Source organism: Syngnathoides biaculeatus, chromosome 13 (assembly GCF_019802595.1).
Source record: "Syngnathoides biaculeatus isolate LvHL_M chromosome 13, ASM1980259v1, whole genome shotgun sequence".
Lineage (NCBI taxonomy): Eukaryota > Metazoa > Chordata > Actinopteri > Syngnathiformes > Syngnathidae > Syngnathoides > Syngnathoides biaculeatus.
In genome coordinates this window covers 26192590-26219269 of record NC_084652.1, presented here as the reverse complement: position 1 = coordinate 26219269, position 26680 = coordinate 26192590, and the positions used below count along the sequence as shown (strand labels likewise).

General features: G+C 44.6%; 1 protein-coding gene and 1 long non-coding RNA gene across 9 annotated transcripts in view; one reads left to right on the top strand and one right to left on the bottom strand.

The window, feature by feature from the left end:
• Positions 1-26680, top strand: part of slc44a5a (solute carrier family 44 member 5a) — a 151484-nt gene that overhangs the window by 40808 nt on the left and 83996 nt on the right. For all 5 annotated transcript variants that reach the window (XM_061838550.1, XM_061838548.1, XM_061838547.1 and 2 more), the window contains one exon: positions 2260-2308. In XM_061838550.1, the coding sequence (XP_061694534.1) occupies positions 2260-2308 (49 nt within the window). The remainder of the gene's footprint in view (positions 1-2259; positions 2309-26680) is intronic.
• On the bottom strand, positions 402-21126 carry LOC133510531 (uncharacterized). Of its 4 annotated transcripts, none has more exons than XR_009797633.1 (4): positions 20970-21126; positions 10663-10774; positions 3316-6240; positions 402-3181 (listed from the first exon to the last, which is right to left on the bottom strand). It is a non-coding gene; the product is annotated as an uncharacterized LOC133510531 (long non-coding RNA). The 4 variants fall into 4 exon arrangements; XR_009797634.1 differs by having other exon boundaries at positions 402-3845; positions 3935-6240; XR_009797635.1 differs by having other exon boundaries at positions 402-4123; positions 5524-6240.

Below are 26680 nucleotides of genomic sequence, written 5' to 3'. Positions count from 1 at the left end.
TATAAAAAAGCAGAATTAAAAATTCAGTTTTCCATTATATAAGACTATGGGCAAGAATATGTTGCTTGAGAAGATCTGTGTGGAGGAGTGGGCCAAAATCCCTCCTGGAGTGTGTGCAGGACTCTCTCATAGTTTATATGCACCTACAATTAAAGTTTAGACCCCTCCGTGATTTCTAAGTGGGAGAACTTGCAATATAGCAGTATAGTGTAGTCATTTCTTTTTTGTAACAATACTTTTTGACAATAAATATAATGTTGGAAAGCTTTTTTAACCCTTCTACAATAAATATTGACAAGGTAAGGAACACGAGTGTCAGAATCAGAATTGGTTTTATTGCCATTGTTAATGAAAGGTACATTCACAATTCAGAATTTTTCTCAGCCTGATGGTGCAACATGAAGCACTTAAAAATGACAAAAAAATCAAGTATGAACAGACTAAGAAAAAGGAAAATATATAATGTGTAAAAAGCATAAATTGTGCTGAATACGCATCGGGTGTGGCTGTGAAGTTTTAATCTGTGATAGCGTCTTCTTCATGAGTCTGATGGCTGAGAGAATTAAGATGTTCATGTGATGGGAGGCTTGAGATCAAATGAACAATGACCTTGTGCCTGAGAGGAGAGTGTCAAACAGGTTTTCACCAGGGTGCCTGAGGAGAGTGTCAAACAGGTTGTCACCAGGGTTTGTAGGGTAAAATGTAATCTGACCTGCATTCTGCTGGGCCTTTTAAGGTGTACAGGTCATGGATGGAAGCCTACACTCTCATTCACCATCTCAGCAACACGCACAGTGCACTCCAGTGCACATTGTGGGTTGCTAATAGTAACAGTATAGATACAGTAGGCTGTATCCTTGAAAAATATTGGCAAATCTTCTGCCATTGCAAAGCATTTTTTTTGTCCTTGACATTGACTTTTTTCATTTTTTTTTTTAGGTTTGCTGGTTTTGGCAACACTTGCTTTGAAAGGTGAACTTGGAGGACTATTGCAGTCTCTTTAGTAATGAGTCCAGATCCAGCCTACAGCAGTTGGATTTTAGTGTCAAGTGTGGGGAAAACACAGATTTGTATGCTGCTTGCTGAATTGATAGCGTAACATCTTTTGGTGGAGCCATCGTAATGATGTGTAGAGTAATTTCCCTCATTGTAAAAACGAAAACGATACTTATTGTTCCTGGAGATAATACAGAATCATTACAGCGATATTGAGGTTAAGTTTTCCAACCACTGGCTATCACATATCTCCACAATATGGGATTGAACGCTGTCCTTGCGATTAGAGAATGGATCTGATGATATGTCTTGAGCTCGACCCCATTCACAACACTTGTAGGATCAACTTGTACATGACGCACAACAATTTTGGCTGACCTGTGGCAAATGCTGGATTAAAAATGAGATGCCTTTTCACAGTAGTGTATCACCACCATGAGAAGGTGCCAGGCTTTTATGGGTGTGTATGTTTGTTCCAAACAATACTGAAGATACTAATTGTTAACTTAATAAATTCTTTAATTGGCAATATTTCTAGTTGATTCAAAGTTTGATCATCCAATCCACTAAACAAGTGTTAATGCAACAGCAAAATAAGAAGGTTGGCATTAATAGAGCTTTGACAATTTTAATGCCCATAACCCATATACTCAGCTCTGCTACCTCGAAGCGAAGAAGCTTTGTTACAACCAAAAACTACAGGATACTATAAAACAACTTTACTTACTATTCATACTGAGAGCACAACGATATTGTGAGCACAACGATATTGTGGTTTGAAGGAGATCCAAGTTCAAATCTGTTGGAACGTGGGTGTGAAGTTTATGTATTCTAACTGTGCTTGCAAGGGTTTTTTTCAGACATACAGCAGTTTCATCCTCCATTCTGAAAATATGGATATGAATTAAAAACTCTAAACTACCTATTGGCTTGAATGTGCACCATTGTGTATCTAAATGTCAACTCTGGATGACTGCCAACCAGTCCAGGGTGTACCCCATTTCATTGAAAACCACTTATTTGGCATGAAAAACCAGGAGCACGGCTCTGTTGTCGAAAAAATATTAGTATCCCAAAGTCTTCAATGTTATAACTCATCTAGAGTTATGAGGGGACTATTGTCTTTTTTTACCTGACTTTGAAGCATTTATTGTGGTCAACCCTGAAGTTACATATTGTATTACAAGGAGACTTTCTGCTGTCTTACTCCTGGGATGATTTTGGATGACAGTTATAAATGTTTTACCTTTTTAACTTCCTCAGGTGAGCCACACAAGTTTGATTCTTCCTTCAGAGGTCCAGTCCACAGAAGGTAACCAACAGCTTCATCCTCAAGTCCAAGAATTTTTTTTTATCATAGGTAGAGGTCACAATGCTTGACTTGAGTCAGACTGAGGTTCGCAATTATAGGATTGAGAACCTGCCTCTCTTTAGAAATGAATCATAAAACCTGGCAAGTCTTGCCTATTTAAATTTGAAAATTAGAATTTTCAAGACAGTGTGCCTTATGTAAGAAACATTACTCTTTGTGTAGTAAGTGTAAACATGACAACTCACAATTATACTATGAGGCGGAGTGCAGATGCCACCTCTTTAAGCAAGTATCATGGAGAGAGATCCAATTCACGGATATTGTTTGGATTAAAATAATGAGAAAGAGGTTCACATTTAAGGTATGTTAACTTCACTTTAGAGAACTGATAGTTGGTGAAAAATTAGGCTTAATATGGTTTCTGCGTTGAATTTAAATCAAGAGTGTGTTATGTCTGTGCGATCGCCATATTTTATAGCTATTATATTTTAGTGTCTGTCTAATTTTTCCACAGTTGAAACAAGGAAGGACTCAATGTAGCTGGATTGCAGTCAATGCTTTCTTATTGTGGAGAGGTTGGTTGGGATGGAGGAAGCTTCAACTGACCTTGGTAGTCAGGATTGTGCCAATGAACCGGAGGGTGAGCATATAGTATTCGGTTTGGAGTGGGAGGTCATGAGAAGAGAACCAGACAGACTGGTCTACTTTGTAGTCAGATGCCTGGGAACGATGACGGTCTTTGGGTCTTTTATTGCGTCCGCTCGACCGGTTCAACGCCGCTTGGACGTCTTTCCATACAGGTTGTACCCTCTGGAGATGATTCTTGACAGTGGGAAACACCGCTGCCTGTTCCAGTCACCTAAAGAATGGGGGCTGGTAACCATAGCAAACCATGAAAGGAGACACAAGGAGGTTAGCGGTTGGCAGGCCAGATGGGAACTTCGCAAGGGACACGTAGTGGACACATTTAGAAAAGTGATCAACTACTGTGAGGATGACAGTGTTACCTTCAGAGGGAGGAAGCTGGGGACAAAGTATACGGCGATGTGAGACATTGGGCGACTTGGAATTGACAAAGGGTGGAGCAGAACGGCTTAGGCCTGGTGCGAGGGCTTGCCATGGGCACAGACAGTGCAGGCTTGAACAAACTCTCGGGTGTCTTGAATGAGGCTGGGCCACCAGAAGTGTTGCTGGAGGAATTGGGGTGGATGGATGATGATGTCACAAGTTAGCTTCGAGCTATAGGCCCTTTGCAGGACTTTGAAACGTGCCAAATCCAGGACAAACAGGAAGTCAGTGGGCTCAGTCTTGGGGTCAGGTTGGGTGTTTTGGGCCTCCTTGACAACTTGCTCAATCTCCCATGAGGCAGCTCCCACGAAGCATGTGGGTGGAAGAATTGGCTCAAGTTCTTTGTGGGAGATTGCTGAGTACATGTGTGGTAATCATTTCTTTAACAGACAACAGGTGCTCCTGGTTCTAACACTTCTGATGATTAGATGTTCTTATGCTATCTTCTGCTAAGCGGCTGCCACGATATCTAGAGCAGAGCAAAGTATTTCTTTATTGGAAGCAGATGTATGGTAATTATATTCACAATTATTCTTATATTTCCCCCATTTATCCTACATTTGCTGCCACGTTATCCAGAGCAGAGCAAAGCATTCTGCATCGCAGGCAGAGACAGTTTCCTACTTGGAGCTGACCAAAGCATTCTTCATTGCAGGCAGAAACAGTTTCTCATTTGGAGCAGAGCAAAGCATTCTTCATTGCAGGCAGAAACAGTTTCTTAATTGGAGCGGAGCAGAGCATTCTTCACTGCAAGCAGTAGAAGTTTCCTAATTATATTGACAATTTGCTCAAATCCTCACATAATCTAATAGATCACCCTTTCAGATTTATTCTACAGCAGGGGTGCTCAATGCGTTGATCGTGATAGCGGACCGAGAAAAAAAAAGAAAAGACATCAGCCATATTTTTTTAACTTAAGCTCACCGCACTTGTGCAAACAACGGCAGTACAGGAAAACACGCTGTCAGCGAGTCGTTCCCCCCTCCCCCCATTTTAAGCTCTCGCTTAAGAAATCTTAACAAACATAAGTATGGATGCTGGAGTAAAGAAGAGAAAACGTATCACTTTCAAAAGGAATGGGAGGTGGACTTTTTTTCACGATTCTTTCACGTCATTTTTGAAGCGCGTTTGCCTCATCTGCCAGTGTAGTGAAATCTGGAACGGCATTTTTGAACTTTTGATGAAAAATACAACACCAACATTAGGCCGAAAAGCAAGCTGAGAATGAGAAAAGTGAACGAACTAAAATCCCAATTGGCTGCACAGCAGTCATCGAAGCATCGTTTCCGGGTTCATCACATCACACATAAAGAGGCAGAGCTGACTCGTTGTTCCGATCTTTTAAAAATAAGGCGGAAATATTATCTTCAATAAAATCTGTGCAGCTGTACAGGGGTACAGTTACGCGGCACTGTGAAGCCATGGCTGATGTGTGGAAGGACATCGGAGATTGTGTTCCTCACTGCAGTTGGACAAATCCACCGACGTGAGTGACACAGCCCAGGTGTGCATTTTCATTCGTATGGTGTTTAGTGATTATTAGCGTGAACTCAGATATTCATAAAAAAATGCTTAATTATGTTGTGTAATATTGGCTCATGCGGTTATGCAAGGCACATAAACACTTAAATGTGTTTTGCATTTTTGTAGTGAGTAGATCTTTGTAACTTGGTCATTCTATTTCATCATTGGTCATTTAAAAAAAAAAAACAAAAAAAAAACCCTCAAAATCCCCCCACCCCCACCCCCCATCGAGCGTGAGAGGCTGGATACTTGAGAAGTAGATCTTGGGGTAAAAAAGTCTGGGCACCCCTGTTCTTCAGAATCATATTTATGAAAACAAACATGGTTGCACTCGAAGGAAAATATAGCACTAATCACTAGTAATCTTCTGAATCAGAGAACAGGTCAGGAATGTCATGTCATAATGTCATCATCGTGGTTAACAATATAACTGTCATCACCCTGCTGTGCCGATAGTGGATATATTTCTGCCAATTTTGAATTTGTCGGGGAAATTGCAGTGGTTATAAGTCGGCTAAATGACGCCCTTATGCAGGGAATACAACAACATCCACACAATGTAAAAATAGCTGCAAATACAGCTATAGAAAGCAAGACAGAGAGCACCAAGTTTTTATATTTACCAAATGTTTTTTTCCCCACCACTCAGACCAGGCTGATGTGTCCACACTAGAGTGCTCCTTCATCTTGTGGTTCAGGGTGTGGAGGCCCCCAATGGCCGTTGTGAGTGACCCATCAGGTGCTATGTTATTTGGAATAAACGTACAACACTCATCACGAACATTGAACAGACGCCACCCTTCTCGGTCAGGAGCAAGTTGAGCTCTATGCGGCTCTGGGACGCCATTCGTGAGGTTGCAGCTAGTTGTTCTCTGATGGCAATAAAGCCTGCTTCCAAATAGTTACCTAGTTTCTGTAAATTGTAATGTATGTAGTTGATTCTGTCAATGTTTTTATTTGGGGTTATCCATGACAAAAGGGATTCCCATCCTGTAGCATTCCGGTTAACCAATTTATATTCATATGGTACGCCTCATGGGATGTCTATTGCATCAATGTATGTTGGATCTCCATCTTTCTAAGAGAACCTTTGCCTTAGGGAGAAACTGAGGGGAGGTCAAAAGATGGATGTGACCAATTGTACATCCTCTGCTGTGGATGGAAACACAGTCACATGTAAGACCAGTGATACCAATGCATACGTTCCTGATGCATTTATCAGTGTGTCATACAACTTTTGACCAACACACCACCACTACACATTGCCCGGTGGGAGCAGTGGGGCAGATGGTTATCATGACACCATGGTTTCTTGAGACTTCCCACCTTAACACCTGTCCCTGTAAAGTTAACACAGAAGAAGTTAGCCAATGAAGATGACAGACAGTTATATCTAACAGTGTCTCTCGATGACTGCAGTTCAATTGAGATATTGTGCTACTTTCCAAATCAGATAACTGGATGAGCCAACATTTTCTTCAACTAAACCACAACAAAACTGAGACAATTGTTTTTTTTTGGCAATCAATAAAAGAGAATTCCTGTGAGTAAACACCTGGACTCTCTGTCTTTAAAAACCAAAGACCAAGTCTGAAACCTTGGTGTTCTGATTGATTCCGACCTGACTTTCAAGAGTCAAATCAAATCAATCACAAAAACTGCCTTTGACCATCCAAAGAACATATCTAGAGTTAAGGCTCGTATCTGTCAAACGAACCAGGAAAACCTCATCCATGCTTTTATTTCAAGTAGACTTATCAACTGTAATGGTCTTCTGACTGGACTCCGCAAAAAGAGCCTTAAACAGCTGGACCTCATTCAGAATGCTGCAGCTATGGTTCTGACCAGAGCATATAACTCTAATTCCAAAGTCATTGCATTGTCTTCCAGTCAGATGCTTCTGGCCTATAAATCACTAAATGGCTTATGTAGTGAATACATATAAAAATGCTTCCAGAATACAAACCCAGGAGATCTCCGACATCCTATTTGTATCAAATCCTTTTAATCATATATAGCACATTCAGTTACCTCGTGGATGAAATGCACAATACAAATACATTTGCTCTGGTTTGCTTTACTATATTTGCGGATGAAATGACAGTAGACATTGGCAAAACCAAGTAAGTGTTGCAGTTCTTTCTGTGTTGTGGGATAGGCCAATTGATGATGGCTTGGATCTTGGCGGGATCCGGTTGTAGTTCACCTTTTGCGATGACGTACCTGAGAAAAAGTAACGGAGACAGATGGAATTCGCATTTTTCCAGTTTCACATAAAAATGGTTCTCAAGGAGGCCCTGGTGGACTTGGCGGACTTGGATGTGAGGTTCTTTGGGGGAGAGGGAGAAGATGAGGATGACATCAATGTGCACAAACACAAACCGTTTGAATAAATCACAGAGAATGTCAGTGATTAATGTTTGGAGAATTGCAAGGATGTTCGTTTAACCAAACGGCATGACCAAATACTGGAAGTGTCGAAGTGGGTTATTGAAGGTCGTTTTCCACTCATCCCCCTCTCGGTTACAGATGAGCTGGTAGGCATTCCAGAGGTCCAATTTGGTGACTATCTGGGCATCACAGAGTGGTTCAAATGAGGGATCGATGAATGAAATAGATTTATTTTTTACCCTGATATCATTCAGTCCTCTGTAGTTGATGCATGGGTGAAGAGTTTTGTCTTTCTTCTTGATGAAAAAGAATCCAGCTCAGATCAGTGATAAGAGGGCGTATGAGGCCAACTGCCAGGGAGTCACAGATGTAATCTTCCACTGCTTTTTTATCAGGATGGATGCGATTGTAAAGTTGGCTGCAGCGAAGTGTGCTCCCTGGCAAGATGTCAATGGCACAATCATACGGGCGATGTGGGGGTAGAGAATTTACTACTTACTGAATACTGGTGAAAGGTTATGATAATTTTGTGGAATAGAGAGAGGTCTACTGAGGTGATGGTCAGTGGAGCATCTTTGGAAGGTGTAACCACAGAAAGCAGGCGGTGGGAATAGATAAATGATTCCAGTCCATTGTGGGGTTGTGAATTTGGAGCCAGGGAATACCAAGAACAATGGCTATCTGAGGGGAAGGACTAACAGAGAGGAATATGGCTTCACGGTGACTTCTGGAGATTAGGAACGTGATAGGCAATGTTAAGTGGGTGACAGAGGCGATGACTCGGCCATCCAGGGCTGTAATTTTTTTTGGAGATGGGAATGGCTGGAGGGGAATTTGGAATTTGTGTATTAACCCATAATGAATGAAACTGTCATCGGAACCAGAATCACTTAAGGTGGTAATTGGGTGGTTTTGAGCAGAGACTGTAATGCTAGGGTGGCACATCTTGAGAATATTGGCTTCACAGTTCTGAGGACCGGGGTTCAATTCCCAGTCCCGCCAGTCTGGCATTTGGATGTTCTCCCTGTGTCTACGTACGTTTTCTCTTGTCACTCCGGTTTCCTCCCACATCCCAAAGACATGCATTATTTCGAGACACTAAATTGCCCCTTGGTATGATTGTGTGTCTAACAGTTGTCTGTCTCCATGTGCCCTCTGATTGGCTGGCTCCCAGTTCAGGGTGTACCCGGCCTCCTGCCCAATGACAGCTGGGATAGGCTCCAGCACTCCCGTGACCCTTGTGAGGATAACCAGGTTGGGAAATAAATGAATGGATATAATGCTAGAGGAAAAGATCATATTTGACATAGCATGTAAGGCTGGGGGACACCACCTCATCCACACGCAATATCAGCACCAAGGCACCCCAAGGTTGTGTCGTGTCTTCTCTTCTCTTCTCTTCTCGCTCTACACTAACGACTACACCTCGTGGCATCCGACTGTCAAACTCCATAGATGACACTACAGTCATCGGCCTCATCAATGATGGCGACCCGTCTGCCTATCGACAGGAAGTGGTGAGACTGGAGCTTTGGTGTGGTCAACACAACCTGCCATTTAACACTCTAAAGACTGTAGGGATGATTGTGGACTTCAGGAGGCATCCTTCACCACAGCTGTCCCTGACGCTGTCCAACTGTATTGTGTCAACTGTCGTGACCTTCAAGTTCTTGGGAATTACAGTCTCAAAGGACCTGAAGTGGGAGACGAACATCAAATCCATCCTCAAAAAATCCCAGCAAAGGATTTACGTCTTGCGGCTTCTGTGGAAGCATGGCCTGTCACATGCGCTGCTGAGACAGTTCTACACATCGGTCATCCATTCAGTACTGTGTACCTCCATCACAATCTGGTTTGGTGCCGCCACAAAAAAGGACAAATTCTGACTGCACCGGACAATCAAAACAGCTGAACGGATTATCGGCACCACTCTACCCACTATTGAAGACTTGCATGCAATGCAAACAAGGTCCATAGGAGGCAGGATCCTTTTTAGACCCTCCACCAGCTCTTCCACCTCCTTCCATCGAAAAAGCGCCACAGATCAATGCAAGTCAAAACTAGCAGGCATTTGATTTTTTTTTTCCCCTCTGGCAATTAAGTGATTAAATTCTCGATCAGCGAACCTACTATTTTCTACTTTGTGCCATTGTTTTTTATTAGTAATTTATTTTTTCTCCCGGGCTCTGTTTCATTGTCTGTTGTCCATGCAGATAGCAGGGGCAGTAAAAACTTCGAGAGGGGAGGGTTCATCCCGGACAGTGAGCTCATCTTTAATTTTGTTGCTTAGGCCGTTGGGGAAAATTCCTCTCAGGGTCACATCATCCCGCCTGCATTCTTCAGCAAGTGTATGGAAGTCGATGGAATATTCAGTGACAGACCTAGTCCCCTGAGAGAACAAGAGGAGACAACGGTTGGCTTCTTTGCCCTGGACAGGGTGATTGAACACCTTGCGGAGTTCAACGCAAAAGGAGTTGAACGAATGGAGTACCAGGTAGGAGTTATTCCAAAATGCACTGGACCATTTAGCTGCTTTACCACGGAGGAGGTTAGTGATGGATGCCACTTTGAACCTTCAGCGCAATAACTGTATGGTTGGAGTTTATATATCTGCTGCCTGAGGGATTGGAATTATTACATCAGTTCCTGGAAGCTGAGTGCAGTTGTTCATTCCTCCAGGATTTCTAGGGTCCATGATGGTTATTATTAGTATTCTGTCAAGAGTTTAGAGAATCATAACCCACGAGCAGGCAGAGGCAAAACAAGGAAGAGTGTAGCTTATTTGGTCCTGATGGGCAATAATACATCGATCGATCGAATTTAGGAAAGAAGCAGGCTTAAACAGCAGTTGTGATGGCTGATTGAGAACAAGTGCTGAAAGAGCGAGGGGAGGGGGAGCACAAGCACTCTGCAGGGCAGTACATGACATCTTCTGCTTCAACAAAATTGTCAAAAACACCCCCCATTCAATCATTCCATTGTATTGCAGAATAGCGGTAGGATCACAGTTTTCAGGAGAGCTTGGATTTGGTAGTGAATGTATGGCTTCCTTTGGTTGAGGTGAACAGGCCTGACATTTTGATGTAGTATGGTAGTTGGCTTTGAGCATGTGACTGGAACACACTGCCTTTGGGACACTTTGACATGAACATCTCTCACAACAAGTCTGGAATCAGGACCTAATGACCATTCCAAGCTCGAATTGCCTTTGTCATATATTCAGCCAATGTCCAACAGTAACATTGTGTGCTGCAATGTGCCATTAGCTGACAACAAACAGTTTTGGACTGGCAAGTTAGTGTTCAGGACTCGGCTCAAGTTTAACACGGTTAATTTGGCACTGTATTACTCTAAATCTTTTGAAGGTGTACCTTGTGTAGTTAGATTTTCCGGAATCTCCACTTTGTGTGGCTCTGCCAAGCAACAGGGTATTTGGTGAGATGTCCTCGAGTTCTGTCAACCTTGAGTATGAATTACTGTTGCCTGGAAGTGCAAAAAAAAAAAATAAAACAAATTGTCTGACACTTTTATGTTTCAGAAAACAAGTGAACAAAATTCAAAACACTTTAACATTTCAGAAAACATTGACAAAAGCCAGAATACTTATATTTCAGAAAACAAATAAAAGTTGAAACACTTTTACAAAAGACGAAACAAATTACAACTGAGACAACCCGGTACGCCCAATATTATTAGGAATACACTACATTTTCCTGGAAGGACAAGTGCAGCTCCAATATTGCTGGCACCAGGACATTGGGCATGAATTTTGACTGGCTGCTCTATTCCTGGATCACATGCTCTCCTGCTTCTGGATAGTAAAAGAAATATGTGATGTGATACGTGACATTTTTAGTGTGGTGCCGATAATTTACAGTAAATGCCATGAACCCTAAAGCCTTTCGAATGCTGTAAGGTGGTCTAACCTGACTCGACCGAACCATTACATTAAAAAGAGAGCTGGTGATGAAACCCCTGCACATTGAGAATGGACACCCAGAACAAATTAGCCTGTATAGGTTTTTGATGCTGTATAAACAATATATTGTACTAGATCAAAATTTTCTAACCATAAATAGATTAAGTTTTTTTAAATGTAAAAGTGATTCTGTTAATTTATATTCTCGAATATAAACATGTTTTGGCTTTTGTAATGTAAAAGTGTTTCCCAATGTTATATTGTTTTGCACTTCTAGGCCACCATAATGAAACGTTGTGTCAACAATTCTTTTGTACAGGAGGCTGGGTGCAAGCTTCAGTGTTGTCTGGAACACACTATAGCTGAGCGCGGCTTTTTTTTTTTTTTTTTTAACCAAAACTCTGTGTGATTCATACTAGTTTCAGCAGTGTATAGGATCTTCGAGGACAAGTAATATTTGGCATGGCGGACAAAACCTCCCCCTCCCCCCTCCCCACAGCCCACCACTCCGCCCAACCCACCCCCCGCTGCAATGGCAAATCTAATTAGAAGTGTATGAAGAGTAGCACGGTGACGCAGCTGAAGAGTGCTGGCCTAACAGTTCTGTGAACCTGATCAAGACCTGCAAGGACTTTGGACATCAGTCACACACATTTGAAAAATGTACGGGTGTGGTCAGTCATGCCCGCAGATATGATGTTTCGGGTGTGGTCAACCAGTCATGCCTGCAGATATAAAGTTGCGAGTGTGTGTTCTGTTTGTAATTATGACTGTACCCCTTTAAGAGCGGAGGGGGGCGGTGTCAGGTAAACTAGGAAGTGGTGTCAGTTAAACTAGGAAGTAGAAGTAGGCTGTGCAGCAGCTTGAAGACCATGTGCTTCCATGTTAAAAAAAAAAAAAGACGTCAGGCTGAGGTTCACTGCACTGAATCTGTTTTTTTGTCCAGTGAGTGTTCGACAAGTGCACAATTGGGCAGTGGCGCAGCTTAGAGGGAACATTGGTCAAGACTACACAAAATAAGCAACATCTTTCAATACCTATGTATTTCTACTTGTAACAAATTTTACGCTCGTGATTTTTCATGCTCAACTGTACAGATTTGCGAGTGCGATGGCGCGTACATGCCCGTCAAATCACAGTGAGTGGGACATTCTGCTGCCCTGTGCTTCACAGAGACTTGGCTTTGTGGACGTATCCTTGCCGCTGCCATTATGCTCCCCACCTTCCACCTTAATAGTGCGAACCGCGTCGCTGAGAAGTGGGGCATGGACATTACACAGCTCAACACACACTGCAGCCCGCTTTTAAAGTTGCTGTTTTTGAACTGTAAGCTGTTTTATTCGCCACATCTAGTCTAGTCGATGTTTACATTCTGCTTCAAGCTAGCATGAACGCAGAACTGCTAACGCTCACCGAGCAGGTAAACGAGATTGAGAAAAATCCCCCAGATTCCCCGCTCATTATCCTAGGAGATTTTAACACAGCTAAACTTAATCATGAACTCCCGAAATATAAGCAGCACGTGAAATGTCCAACGAGGGCAAATAATCTAGACCAGTGGTCCCCAACCTTTTTATCACTGCGGATTGGTCAATGCTTGACAATTTTTACCGCGGACTGGGATGGCCTTCATGTAGTTTTTATCGAATACAATGAACATGACAATGAATAATAAAATTGGAATAATATAATAATGAAATAAATAAAATAGACCAAAAAAAATACACGAAAAAGTAAACAAGAACAAGCAATTCCACATTTCTTTCTCTTTTATCTAAATATACCTACACAACAGTTAAACTTTTTTTTTTATTGTTATTAAACACTGCGTGAATGTTATTTTTCAACAGCTGAAATAAATTTGTCAATTTGAACCATCTCCTCTAGCCTCTGCCTCACCTCCCTCTGTTGGCGACTACACCCTTAACGCTCTCTGACTGGTCGCTAGAGTAACGTTTAAACAAGCCTTCAAAATAAGATAATGATACGCCACGAAATTAAATAAAATGCATGAAAATCTGAACTCGCCATAATGCTAAATCAATGGGAGCCTGAAATTGTTCCTCTGGAATGACATGGTCCTATCTGGGAGTAATGGGAAACAATGACACTCGAAGTGTTTTGCTTATGTCCAGTCTATTACGTTGTTTTGTTGTGGTTGCTCTCACTCCAGAATATCCCCGCTTCACACAGATAGTATGTCAAAAATGGCAACAGGGTTTTCAGTGCTTTCAGTGCTGTGTGGTCCGCTATCTGCGTCCATCTCCTCACAAAGCTCCCCAAAAAGAGGAGAGTTAAGGGTGTCTGCGTTGATGTGGTTAATAGCGTTCTTTTTCTTGGAAGTTGGAGGTTATTCTTCTGTCTCTTCACTGGGCCTTTTCCCCTTCCAAAAGAAACTTTGTGTGTGTGATTTTGCTCATTTGCTCTAAGACTCATTTTGCAAGCTTGTGGGGGTAAATTTGGTGTTCAGGTGACTGAGATGTAACCAAGAGAATCCGGTTATTTTTCAGAATAAAAGATTTTTAAGACTCAGATAATGAATATAATGGAAGTAATTAATAATTTCTTTGGCAGCCCTGGAACAATTGATCAAGTGGTTGGGTACCACTGCTCTAGACCAGTGATTTCCAACCTTTATAAAGCCAAGGCACATATTTTACAATTGAAAAATCCCACTGTCACCAAAAAAAGTAAATGTCACCAAAAATGGATCAATTAATTACTATATATACACTTTCTGACATCTAATAGAAGAGGATTTTTTTGTTCTGTCCTGTCGAACTAGAAACCAGCTGACTAAAGAAATTAACATCGCAAAAAGGGACTATGTTGTTAAACTGGAAAAACTGAGTTGAAATCAGTTTGGCATGGATTACAATCACTCACTAATAACAAGCGACATTACCCCCCTCCCTTCGGTAGAAAACAAGTGGGCTAGCCAACGACCTAAATAGCTTTTACTGCAGATTCAAAATAGGCACTTCTACACCCCGCATCCACCATGTGGCACCACAACCCGCACCTCCTTCCACTACACCATTTAACATCCATGAAGGCGGCGTTAGACCGATCTTCAAACAACAAAATATCAACATAGCGTCGGGCCAGACTTTCTGTCAGAATCCTGCCTTAAAGTCTGTGCAGACCAACTTGCTCCTGTCTTCACAAAGATCATTCAACAGGTCTCTACAACTGTGTAAAGTACCAACCTGCTTCAAATGTTCCACCATTACACATGTCCCCAAAAACACTGCAGTCTCAGGTCTCAGCGTTAATGACTATAGGCCCATTGCCGTGACATCTGTGGTCATGAAGTCCTTTAAAAGACTTTTGGTGGACCACCTCAAGAGCATCACATTTCCCGAGCTGGACCCACTGCAGTTTACCCATCGAGCTAACAGGTCTGCGGATAATGCCGTCAACGTGGGCCTGCACTTCATCCTTGAAAAACTTGACGGCAAGGGTACCTATATGAGGATCCTGTTCGTGGACTTCAGCTCTGCGTTTAACACAATCATCCCTGAACTCCTCTACTCCAAACCTCTCCACCTCAGCATCTCGCCTACCATCTCCCAGTGGATCTACAATTTCCTGACAGGCAGGACACACCAGCTGAGGCGTGGGAACACCACCTCATCCACGCGCACTATCAGCACCAGGGCACCCCAAGGTTGACACTGACATGTGAATTACAATACAACAAAAATTATATAAATGTCAGATTTTTCTCACTGTGGCCTGGAAACAAGTGCTTTTTGCCCTGGTACCGGTTCGCGGACAGGTGGTTGGGGACCACTGGGTTAAAATATGTAATTAATTCATATTGGATTTGATACAACCAATGTTGTGTGGGACGGTTTGTTTGACTGTCATGTGTAATTGGACCTGGCACAAAATTTGCATATATACATCCTCACACAATACATGCATTTCTTGTTACCCAATAAGCTGTTCATCTGAAATATAAATGATGTGTATAGCAAAAGCTATACCTTGCTTCCAGGTTACGAATACCATCCATCCATCCATCCATCATCCATTTTCTACCATTTTTTATGGATCGAGTCGCAGAGGAAGTAGCTTCAGCAGGGATATCCAAACTTGCCTCTCCCCAGCCACTTCTTCCAGCTCCTACCGAAGGAACCTGAGGCGTTCCCAAACCAACCAAGAGACAAAGTCTCTCCAGCGTGTCCTGGGTCATTCCCAGGGACTCTTTCCAGTAGGACACGCCCAAAACACCTCACCAGGACGGCGTCCGGTAGGCATCCGAATCAGATGCCCCAGCCACCTCATTTGGCTCCTCTCAATGCGGAGGATTAGCGGCTTGACACTGATCCCCTCCCGAATGACCGAGCTTCTCACACTATCTCTAAGGGGGAGCCCGAACACCCTGCAGAAGAAACTCATTTCAGCCGCTTGTCTCCGGGATCGTGTCCTTTCGGTCACGACCCACAGCTCGTCCCCATAGGTGAGGGCAGGAACCTAGATTGACTGGTAAATTGAGAGCTTTGCCTTTTGACTAAGCTCCTTCTTTACCACAGCAGACTGATACAAAATCCGCATCACTGGAGACGCTGCACTGATCCACCTGTTGCACTCCCGCTCCATTCTTCCCTCACTTGTGAACAAGACCACAAGATACTTGCCCTCCTCCACTGAGGGCAGGATCATATTCCCGACTCGGAGAAGGCACGCCACCCTTTTCCGACTCAGGACCATGGTCTCAGGTTTGGAGGTGCTTATTCTTATCCCTGCCGCTTCACACTCAGCTGTTAACCGCTCCAGTGAGAGTTGGAGATCACGTCTTGATGAAGCCAAAAGAATCACATCATATGCAGAGAGCAAAGATGCGATGCTGAGGCCACCAAACCAGACACACTCTATGCCTTGGCTGTGTCTAGATATTCTGTCCATAAATGTTATGCATAAAACTGGTGACAAAGGGCAGCCTTGGCGGAGTCCAACTCTCACCTGAAACCCCCCCCCCACCCCTAACCCCAGTCCGGTGGCCATCCAGGCCACCAAACGCGAGGCATCTGGGTGGACAGGTCAGGAGGACAACCCGGATGCTGATCACCAGAATCGCCACAGGGTGATTCGGGTGGACGACCTCGGTGAAGAAGCAAACGGCGAAGCACGAACCAGACCAAGCCAGGCAACTGCTCCGGACGAGTTACGAGACGACCAGGGATTGGTCACCACCGAGGCTTGGTCAGGAGGCAGCCGTGGATTGGTCACCAACGAGGCCAGGTCATGAAGCGGCTGGGAGCCATCAGGAGCGAAGAGGATGATGGAGAGAATGACCAGAGCCATGACCGCTACTATCACCATTACAGCCATCCCGAAGTCTCTCCAGCTCCAGGGTGGCTCAACATAACTCCCCAGCTGCTGTTGCCGTCGAGACAGGGTCGTGGGACACGGACCGGTCGCCGTCAGTCCTCCTGGACAGGAACGTGAGAAGGCGGCGGCGCCATCGCCACCTCCTCCTGGACAGCAACGTGAGAAGACGGCAGCAGAGGCATCACCACCTCCTCCTGGACAGGAACGTGAGAAGGTGGCGGCATCACCACCTCCTCCTGGACGGGAGCGTGAGAAGGCGGCGGCGCCATCGCCACCTCCTCCTGGACAGCAACGTGAGAAGGCGGCGGCAACGGCATCACCACCTCCTCCTGGACAGCAACGTGAGAAGACGGCAGCAGAGGCATCACCACCTCCTCCTGGACAGGAACGTGAGAAGGTGGCGGCATCACCACCTCCTCCTGGACGGGAGCATGAGAAGGCGGCGGCGCCATCGCCACCTCCTCCTGGACAGCAACGTGAGAAGGCGGCGGCAACGGCATCACCACCTCCTCCTGGACAGCAACGTGAGAAGGCGGCAGCAGCGGCATCACCACCTCCTCCTGGACAGCAATGTGAGAAGGCGGCGGCAGCGGCATCACCACCTCCTCCTGGACGCGAACGTGAGAAGGTGGCGGCACAACCATTGCCACCTCATTCTGGACGGGAACGTATGGGCGTTCCAGTCACCATCAAAGCAGGAGCGTGGAGCGGCCGCGGATTGTGCGCCACCGGTACTCCTGGAAACGGACGAGAAGCGGCTGCGGAGATGTCGCTACCTCCTGGACAGCAACGTGAGGCAGCGGCAGATCGGTCTCCAGTGCCATGTTAGCTCTGCTCGGAACAGCCAAAACTGCGACTTGGGAATGGCGAAGAGGCGGATCCATTCCCACAGTGAGATGGGAATGGCGAGGAGGCGGATCCGTTCCCACTACAACGTGCGCTTGGCTTGGTAGCGGATCAGTTGCCACTGCCACGTGAGCAAAAGTAATGAGTCCGTCAGCGTTGCTCGGCTGGTTCTCTAATCCTTGCCGGACCTGGGCCGTGAGAGCCGCCAGTTCTGCCGCTCTTTCTCTTCCCGCATTTCGTGGCAGAACACCTCGTGATTTGGAGGCCGCTCCTCTCTCTGGGCTGGAAGCTCCGCCACCAGCTGCGAGTCTGCCGGTTTACCCGTTGCTGGCGAGGAGTGGGTGGACGAGGACGCCGTCTTTGTTGACACGCAGCGGGAGGCACAAGGGAGCACCCGGCCTGGGCGTCTCCTCTGGCTGCCACGCGGAGGTCCCGAGTAGATGGCCAAGCGGGTTCCCACAAACGGATTGGTGGAATTGGACCCACCGGGCGAAGACACTCGGGTGCTGGAAATGCGAGGAGGTAAAGCGATCTGACAGGGATTGAAGATCGGGCGAAGAGATTTATAGTCGAAATAATCTGAGTCATAGTCAGGCAGTCAAGGTCCTCCTCATAGTCCGAAAAATCAAGAGTCCAAAAGAATTTGCAGTGCTGGACGGGTCGTGGTCGGGACGTATTCGTAGCTCACCGGTGGAGCGTATGACACGGAAGCGGAGGACATCATGGAACCTACCCGGATCGGACAGGCTTGGTCCTCCGGCAGTCGGTCTACCTTGCGTCGGTCGCAGTGACGCCGGGTCTTTCCTGCTGGGTCCTGTTTTGGCCAGATCATTCTGTCATGACCCATCGGAACGGAGGTATGACCCAAATGCAGGAGGACACAGGAGACGCAGAGGTAATTCGGGATAAACGCTTATTCATCCAAGGTCGGGGATCGGGCAGGCAGTCAGGTGCAGAAGCGGTAATCAGGACGTTGGGCGTAGAGGGCAGGCAGGAGTCGGTACATGGGAGAACAATCAAAGCAGGGAGGAGTATCAAGGGAGTCAGGCTTACAGGGTTTGTCAGAGAACATGCGAAGGGTTGAGGATCAGGGATACGGGAGTGCTGGAACAGGGCATGAACCTCAACGATCTGGCAGGGGACCAGTCGTCATTGGGGTCCTACATATACAGGGGATAATCAGCCCGCATGAGGCGCAGGTGTGTGCCTCCCAATTAGCGCGACCGCACAGGCACCTGCACAGCACAGACTGGAGCGCCAGGATCATGACAAATCTTTTGTTAATCTTTCCTGCAACAGTCGCCTGACTGTGGTCGGGAAACGCACACAGTCTCACACATATATGCACACACACACACATGCTGAAACAGAGGCTCATAGAGGCTTTAAGTTCATTCACCTGCAGCATTGCAACATGATGATTGTAAAAAGTGTCCTAGAAGAACTACGCATAGCCATCCTCTTCCAAAAAAGGCCTTTTTTTAAAATCCATGTTAAAAACGTGTGCACGCCTAGGAAATTCTCCACACAAAGACAAGCAGCACCATACAGAGGCCCATTTGTGAGGCTGTTTTTTTTTTTTTTTTAATTTTTCAAACAAGCCTTTGCCGATCAAAAACTCACGTCCTTGATGGGGAGACTCACAAAAGGGTCCAACAAGGAGAAAAGTGCCCAGTCTGGAGCCCTTGAGGACATCACAGTAGGTCCTACAGTGCGGGTAACATTTGCTCCACAAAGTGGTTGATTCCTCCCAGTGGATCCCAAAAAGAATAAACGTGCACAGGTAGTCACCACCTCTTGGGCGCTACAGAGGAAGCTTTCGCTGGGGTTTTATCACAATACATAATCAAAAAATGTTATCGGTTCGAGAAAAGTAACCACAAACAAAACTCTAAGATACAGTACAAATGCAAGCCAGTAAACAGTGTGGACGAGACAATGTGCACAACAAGGAAATGGGTGGGAAGTTGCTGTGTGAGGCTTTAATGATGCATGACCAATCAGCTCATGGTATAGGTGACGTCACATCAATTTTGAATTTTTTCTGGCCGCCGTATTGGGAGGTTTCATTTGACTGGTTACATTAGATTACATAAGACGCTTTTTGACTTCTGAGACGATGGTGCACACGTGTTGTGTTATTGGCTGCTATAACAAGTTCAGCAAAGAAGGGAACAGACGGTTTTTCCGATTTCCGAAAATAATTACGCACCAAGGACCCCAAACAGAAGAAATGTCGAGCAAACGGCAAGCGAAGTGGCTCAGTAATATCTCGCGTGCAGATCTCACTTGTCCCACAGTTTCAAGTTGTGTGTGCAGCGATCACTTCATAAGTGGTAAGTTTAAGCCTAGTATTGCACTTTGACCATATCCTCCTACCGCTATTTTTATCTATGTGTTGTTTGCTGTGTTTTATATTACAAGACTAACGGTGTTTGATAAGTCTACATGTACATGTACATCCAACTCGGCCGCCGATCAAAATCGGCCGCCAGTGACAGGCTTTTCATCTACAGTTTAGGATACAAACGTATGAATGTGTGTTGTGCGTTTGCTGTCTGTAAATGTCAAATTATTTTTAAGAAGGAAATATACCGTAAGAATATTAAAAACAACACGAGTATGCATGTAGCACCTACCCACATAATAATCACGTTTTGTAGAACTGAGAACAATGGACCTTTGGTGAAATGCACTGTCCAGGTTACTATGCGTAAATAGTCTGACCAAAACTGTCCGAGCCATATTTATTTGTCATAGATCTTTTTCCCTAATCGGTCCGATTTGTCGGACCAGAAAAGGCCGTAATGGCTAAGCAGAAACAACAACGAAAACAGTGAGTTACGCACTCTGTCCCGGGTGATTACAAATTACTTACTCGGGCAACATTTAAAACCTTTTCTTCAGACAATGTTTTGCAGAGAGGACACTCTGAATCCACCCACTTAAAAAGTAATTGTAAGCCTCCAAGAACTTGTAGGCCTTTATCTATTGTTTAGTAAGGCTGTTGGTTGCAAGTACCAAGTAGCTCACAATGTAGAGGTATTCCACTTTCGGCCAACATTTTTCAGTCGCAAAATCAGCCTTCGATAGACTATATGGGTCCAGATCCTCACATAAGCTGATTTTCTGCCTGTAGTAGGGTTTCAGATCAGCCGACAGATCCTCGAAATACTTGGAAAACGCCATAGAAAGTGCAGATACAATGAATGCGCTGCTGGTATGTAGACAAACTTTAAGAACTGTTTACAACCTCCTAACATGACCGACACACAAAAAATTCTTACCCACAATGCACATGCTCTGAAGTTGTGCAAGTGACCTATAAAGCCACTCATATTCTCATTGGTCGATGTTGTCCCGGGAACCAATCAATATATAGATATTTTTGCTTCATTATTCCACATGCTGAGCTGGGAATATGCCTTGTATCAATGCAGATTTGTATTAATGCGCATCACATAAAAATAGTACATACTGTAACACAATTTGGCTTTTTTTTGTGGGGGGGGCTGAAAAAAATGTCATGCACTGAATCCACAAAAGGTGAAGGGCGAAGTAGAGAGGGATTACTGTATTCTTTCCGGCGTCTCCTGGGAGTTCCTGGGATCTCTTCCCGGTGGGACATGCCTGGAACACCCCACCAGGTGCCAGACCCATCACATCTGGCTTCTCTCAATGTAGTGGAGCAGCACCTCTTCTCAAAGTCCCTCCCGGATGACCTTGCTTTTCACCCTATCTTTTAAGGGAGAGAAATTCATTTTGACTGCTTGTATCTGGAAACTTGTTCTTTTGGTCATGACCCCCAGCTCGTAACCGTAGGGGACGGTAGGAACTGTAGGGATATGCGAGTTTGGAGGGTTAGGAGGGTCACGAATCGAGGAAGATATGACCAATGATTAGAAAAAGTTAACAGCAAATGGATTTATTACAAAGGAATGGGCAATACAGACGTCCGAATCTTATCTTGGTATCTGCCGCACACGAGACGTGTGTCTTCTTGCAGGAGAGCCAAAGAAGGAGACAAAAGCTGCCCAGTAACACAAGGTTTTTGTATGTATGGGTCCATGGTAAAAGTCCATGGTAAAAGTGCCTGCCCCCCCCACTTGGTAACTTTCCGCTCCTTATCTAATATTGTTCGTTTCCACGGCAACCCCTGGGAGAGGAGGATGGCGCCAGCCGGTTTTCTGCATACAAAGATCAAGGACAACCACCGGCACCACAACACATCCTTGTCTGATTAGCAAATGGGCAACACTTTATCCGTTGATTAAATGTATAAGGTCATATTTAAGCAAATAATGAACGTGCAATAAAAGTAAAATAGTCTTCATTCCCTCTCTTGATCTGTAAAATAGATAAAAAAAAAAACAATCACGAAAATCCCCAAAGTAACCCTTCAAGAAATATAGAAAACATAAAACCCTCTCTAATCGTCCAAGCATACCTTTTAGCAAGTGCATATCCTCATGATTCAGAACACCCATAAGCTTTAAACCTGCAGGACAGTACAAGACAACTCAAAAACAGCAAAACATTTCTAAAATAGTAATACCATGGAAAAAGTATCAGTAGAAGAAAAGGGCAATGCAATCATGGGGCATGTCAACATCAAGACAATCAGGAAGCGGTGGAAGTTTAGTATCATTTTCAGGGGGAGCAATAGCAACAATAAAATCATCTTGAGGAGTGTGTCGGGGCAGGGGTCTAATGAGGACATAATTACCGCGGCCATCAGCTGGGGCACCAGTCATCTTCTCAATCAGACTGGTGAAAAGAAAACAAATACAAGGAATGCAACAGCATCCACACAGGGTGAAAATAGAGGTGAAGACAGCCAGAGAGATGAAGATTAATGAAATGACACCCTTCCATTTACCAAACACATTCATCCAGTTATCCCACATAGACGTGTCAACACCACAGTCTTCATTTTCTTAGTAAGGGTTTTAAGTCCATCTACAGCCTTGGGGAGGCGTCTGCCAGGTTGTGTGTTATACAGCAAACACCTCCTTTCTCGGCCAACAGTGCATCGAATGCGATTCGATTTTGGAAAGTCATAATATTTGTAGCCTTAAGTTGCTCATATACAGCTTCAAGTCTTTCAAGGGTGAAATTGCCCAAATGTTGCACATTATAATGTATGTAATTGATACGGTCGACATTTTCGTTAGGCGTAATGGGGAAAAGAGTGGAAATTACAGATAAATTTTCAAAACCGGCAACTACCTGATCAGTCAGTTTATACTCATCTGAGACATCATGGGGGGACGCCAAAAGTGTCAATTTAGGTGGGGTCGTCAGCACCGAGTCAGGTCGGTTTGGACCTACGTGAACAGTGTAATAGGCCAAGAGCTTCATTGAAGTGTTCAGGAGCAACCGCCAGATCATCTAGGGTGACAGGAACAACGGAAATAGGCAAAAGTAAAGTTACTCGTGCACATCTGCCCGTACTGTTGCACAGGAGGCGGTTGAAGATACTGTCCCCTCCGCACCACCACCACACATCAGTATGGCTGACAGGTTGGAAGAAAGGTGTTTCCTGGGTCTCTGCACATTGATCATCATAGATACTGTCAATTGGGGTACCATTATCTTTAAGGCAAATACAGGTGAAGTTTTGGCGTGCCACAGCACGATTAAACACGGGTTTCTTCTTTTGGGCTGGTGTTACCGGGTGTGCAGTATCCCAAATTTTGCATTAATTTTTAGTCGGCACATAATTTTTCACAAGATCTAGAACACATGTGGAGTTGACAGAAGAGGTGCGTCAGGAACAATGATGCAGTAAGCAGATTTGGAGATCTGTACGTTAGGGATTGGTGTGTCCTCCCAGTCAGTTTTTGAGGCAGTCATTTCGCCATAGGTTCCAGCTGCCGGGCCTCGTGTCCTGGAAACAGAGCGAGTGAAATGTGGGGTACTGACTCTTCTTGCATTTTGAACCATGTCATTTGATGTGGTGTAAGAGAGCAGGATCCTGCTACACCCTCTCTTGCTGTGTATCTATGTGTGGATGTAATGTCCCAAACATCACCTTGTATGTATGCAAAGTTTTCCATGTGTACGAGATCGTGGTTGAGGTCGTAATATAGTGTGCAATGGTATGGATCTAGTGGAGGCAGGTAAGCCCTAAGAGTGTTTAACCAGGGCTTCCACAACAGAAATTGATGTATGAGACCAGGTTTGAGCGGTGTTTCTGGTTCAAGTCCAAGTCAGTAAATATCCACAGTTGGAGTTAGTTCACTCACAGGTGTCATAAGCCATTTTCCAGAGTGGCAGACGGTCTCAGCTGCCGGCATTATAAACGAATGGTGGAAGGTATGTCCAGCCAAGACTGTCGGTAGGGTTGAGTCCATTGCAAGGCCTGTTGAGTCCCTGAGAAGCCCATCAATTGCACAGTGTGTTGTGACTATAAAGTGTCCAGGAGCGAGATGTTGAGTGAGGAGTGTGTTGCCCCTGTGTCAATGAGAGTGTTCACATTCACCCCGCAACAAAGATGGGGATCATGGCACCTGCATCGCCGGACCCCTGGCTTCCTGGGCACCCCTTGTAGTACTGTCCAACCTGCTGCTGTCCATTCTGCTGGCAGGGTGGGCTGCCAAAGCTGTCATTTCTGCCTCTGCCTTGGCCCTCTCAGTTGTTGGACCAGCCACCACCCCTTGCACTGGAGCTTGAGGTGGCGGAGCTGTAAGACAGTCTTTAATCCAGTGATCGAGAGAACCACAACCAAAACACCCTTGATCACGTTGATGTTGCACTCTCCCCCTGGATTCTCTCAATGTAGTGGAGCAGGACCTCTTCTCAAAATCCCTCCCGGATGACCCTGCTTCTCACCCTATCTTTAAGGGAGAGAAATTCATTTTGACTGCTTGTATCTGGAAACTTGTTCTTTTGGTCATGACCCACAGCTCGTAACCGTAGGTGACGGTAGGAATTGTAGGGATTTGCGAGTTTTTAACTTCTATTTATCTCTTATTCTCTTTATCTCAATAACTCATATGAGGCATGAACAATCTGATACCAATGACTTCTCAAATTTAGGCAGTCCAATATGCAGAATTCGATAGTAAACAGGGTTCTGCTTACCTTTGGATTTGGTCGCAACCTGGAGAAGTCAGAAGTACAGATGACCACCCTAAGACTTGTCCGTATAACACTCCTGTGTTTCTCATATGTCTCTCTTTATCTCATCTGTCGATGGCCAACTCTCGTCTACCTCCCTCGACTTACGGTCGGGTTCACCAAATTGTTGGGATTTGTGAGTTTGGACCCTACGCGTGTTCACGAATCGAGGAACATATGACCAATGATTAGAAATAGTTAACAGCAAATGGATTTATTACAAAGGAATGTGCAATACAGACCTCCGGGTCTTATCTCGGTATCTGCCGCACACGAGACGTGTGTCTTCTGCCAGGATAGCCAAAGAAGAAGACAAAAGCTTCCCAGTAACAAAGTTTTTATATGCATGGGTCCATGATAAAAGTAGCTGTGTCAACCAGGACAGCCCAACAACATCCAGACCCTGGGGCCTTGTCACTGAGGAGGTTTTTAACTATGTCCATGACCTCAACCCCAGAGATAGGGAAACCTGCATCAGAGACCCCAGACTCTGCTTCATCATTGGAAGGCATGTCCATGAAATTGAGGAACCCTTCGAAGTCTCCTCCTCACTGACTCACAACACTCTGCTACTACCTCTGGTACTACTACTCATGTGGAAATACCAAATAGCTAGTTAACACACCAGCCCTTCAAGTGCATCATCAAGTTATGACCACTATGAGACTTGACCTGCCAAATTAAGGCACGTGGCTTGATGTCCCCAATATGCCATTTTGCGTACTGAGGACTGCCCTTTACCACCTGCCATCTTACAGTTATTGCATCCATTCATCCATTTTGTAAGCCGCTTATCCTCACGAGGATTGCGTTAGTGCTGACCCAATGCCAACTGTCATCGGGCAGGTGCCAGGGTACACCTAGAACTGGTTGCCAGCCAATCGCGCAGCACATAGACAGACAACAGTCACACTCAGAATCACACCTCAAACCTTAGCTAACCTAACCTAACCCAATTATGACACTGACGTCACCTCTTTGATTTTTTGATTTAGTTTGTAGTTTTACTTATTTGTTTTTGAAAACAACAAACTGACTGTATATTTTCATCTGGAATTCAAAAGTAAAAATTTCTTTCCTGTACAACTAATTTCTGGACTTTTTCCAAATGAAATAATGAGTGGCGAGTGGACAGTGGTCCGTTATGGCCGGCGTGCACAACCATACTGCCAACAACAAGGGAGCGATGAGGAAGGTTGGTGGCGCAGGGGGATGGACCATGCGCACCCCCCAATCCCGGAGGGGGAATTATATTCCATACTCTGGGAGAGGGAGGGCTCGTTTCCCTTCACCTAACCCAATTATGACAGTGAAATTTAAATCTCCAACTTTTTTGGACAAGGCAAACTCAAAGTTGATCCTGAAAAGCTAACATTCAATTTGAAGGAACTCAAACCATTCACATCACCCACATAAACATTCTACGGGCCATTAGCACTGAGTCAAAAACACCCAAGCTCTCACACATGCACTCCTGGTCTGCAGCAGATTACATCTTAATAGCTTTGGTCATGCCCTGCGATTGGCTGGCAACAAGTTCAGGGTGTACCTCGTCTCATGCCCGATGATAGCTGGGATAGGCTCCAGCTCTCCCGCGACACTCACGAGGATAAGCGGGTTGGAAAATGGATGGATCGCATCGGTTAAAATTCCACCTTGACACACCCGCATCAAGAATGAAAGCACAGACGGAGAAAAATAACGATCGATCAGTGCCATCCATTGAAGTTACATGGCTCATTAAAATATTCAGATGACAGTATTTACATTCCCATCAGAACATTTTTAAGAACAATTTTATTTGTATTTTTACAAACTTACAATGAAAATGTCAACAACAAAAAAATACATTGTGAACCAAACAAAACCAACTATGAACTATAAATTTGAAAGGTCGCTTCTAACTTTGTTTCATTTATATGTTTTTTAATCCACAATGATATCCCTGTCTGTTTTCCTTGGTATAAAACTGAATGATTGCTTGCGGAATATCTTTAGCAATGCATTATGAAAACGGTTTTAAGGTTGATGTTTTGTTGCCTCCAGTATTTAAAGGTCTAATCCAGAGGACCTATATGTTGTTTATGTATCACACAAATGTAGCTCATTTTTCCAAAGAAATATTAAAAAAATTCTCAACACAACAGAAATAAAATAAATTA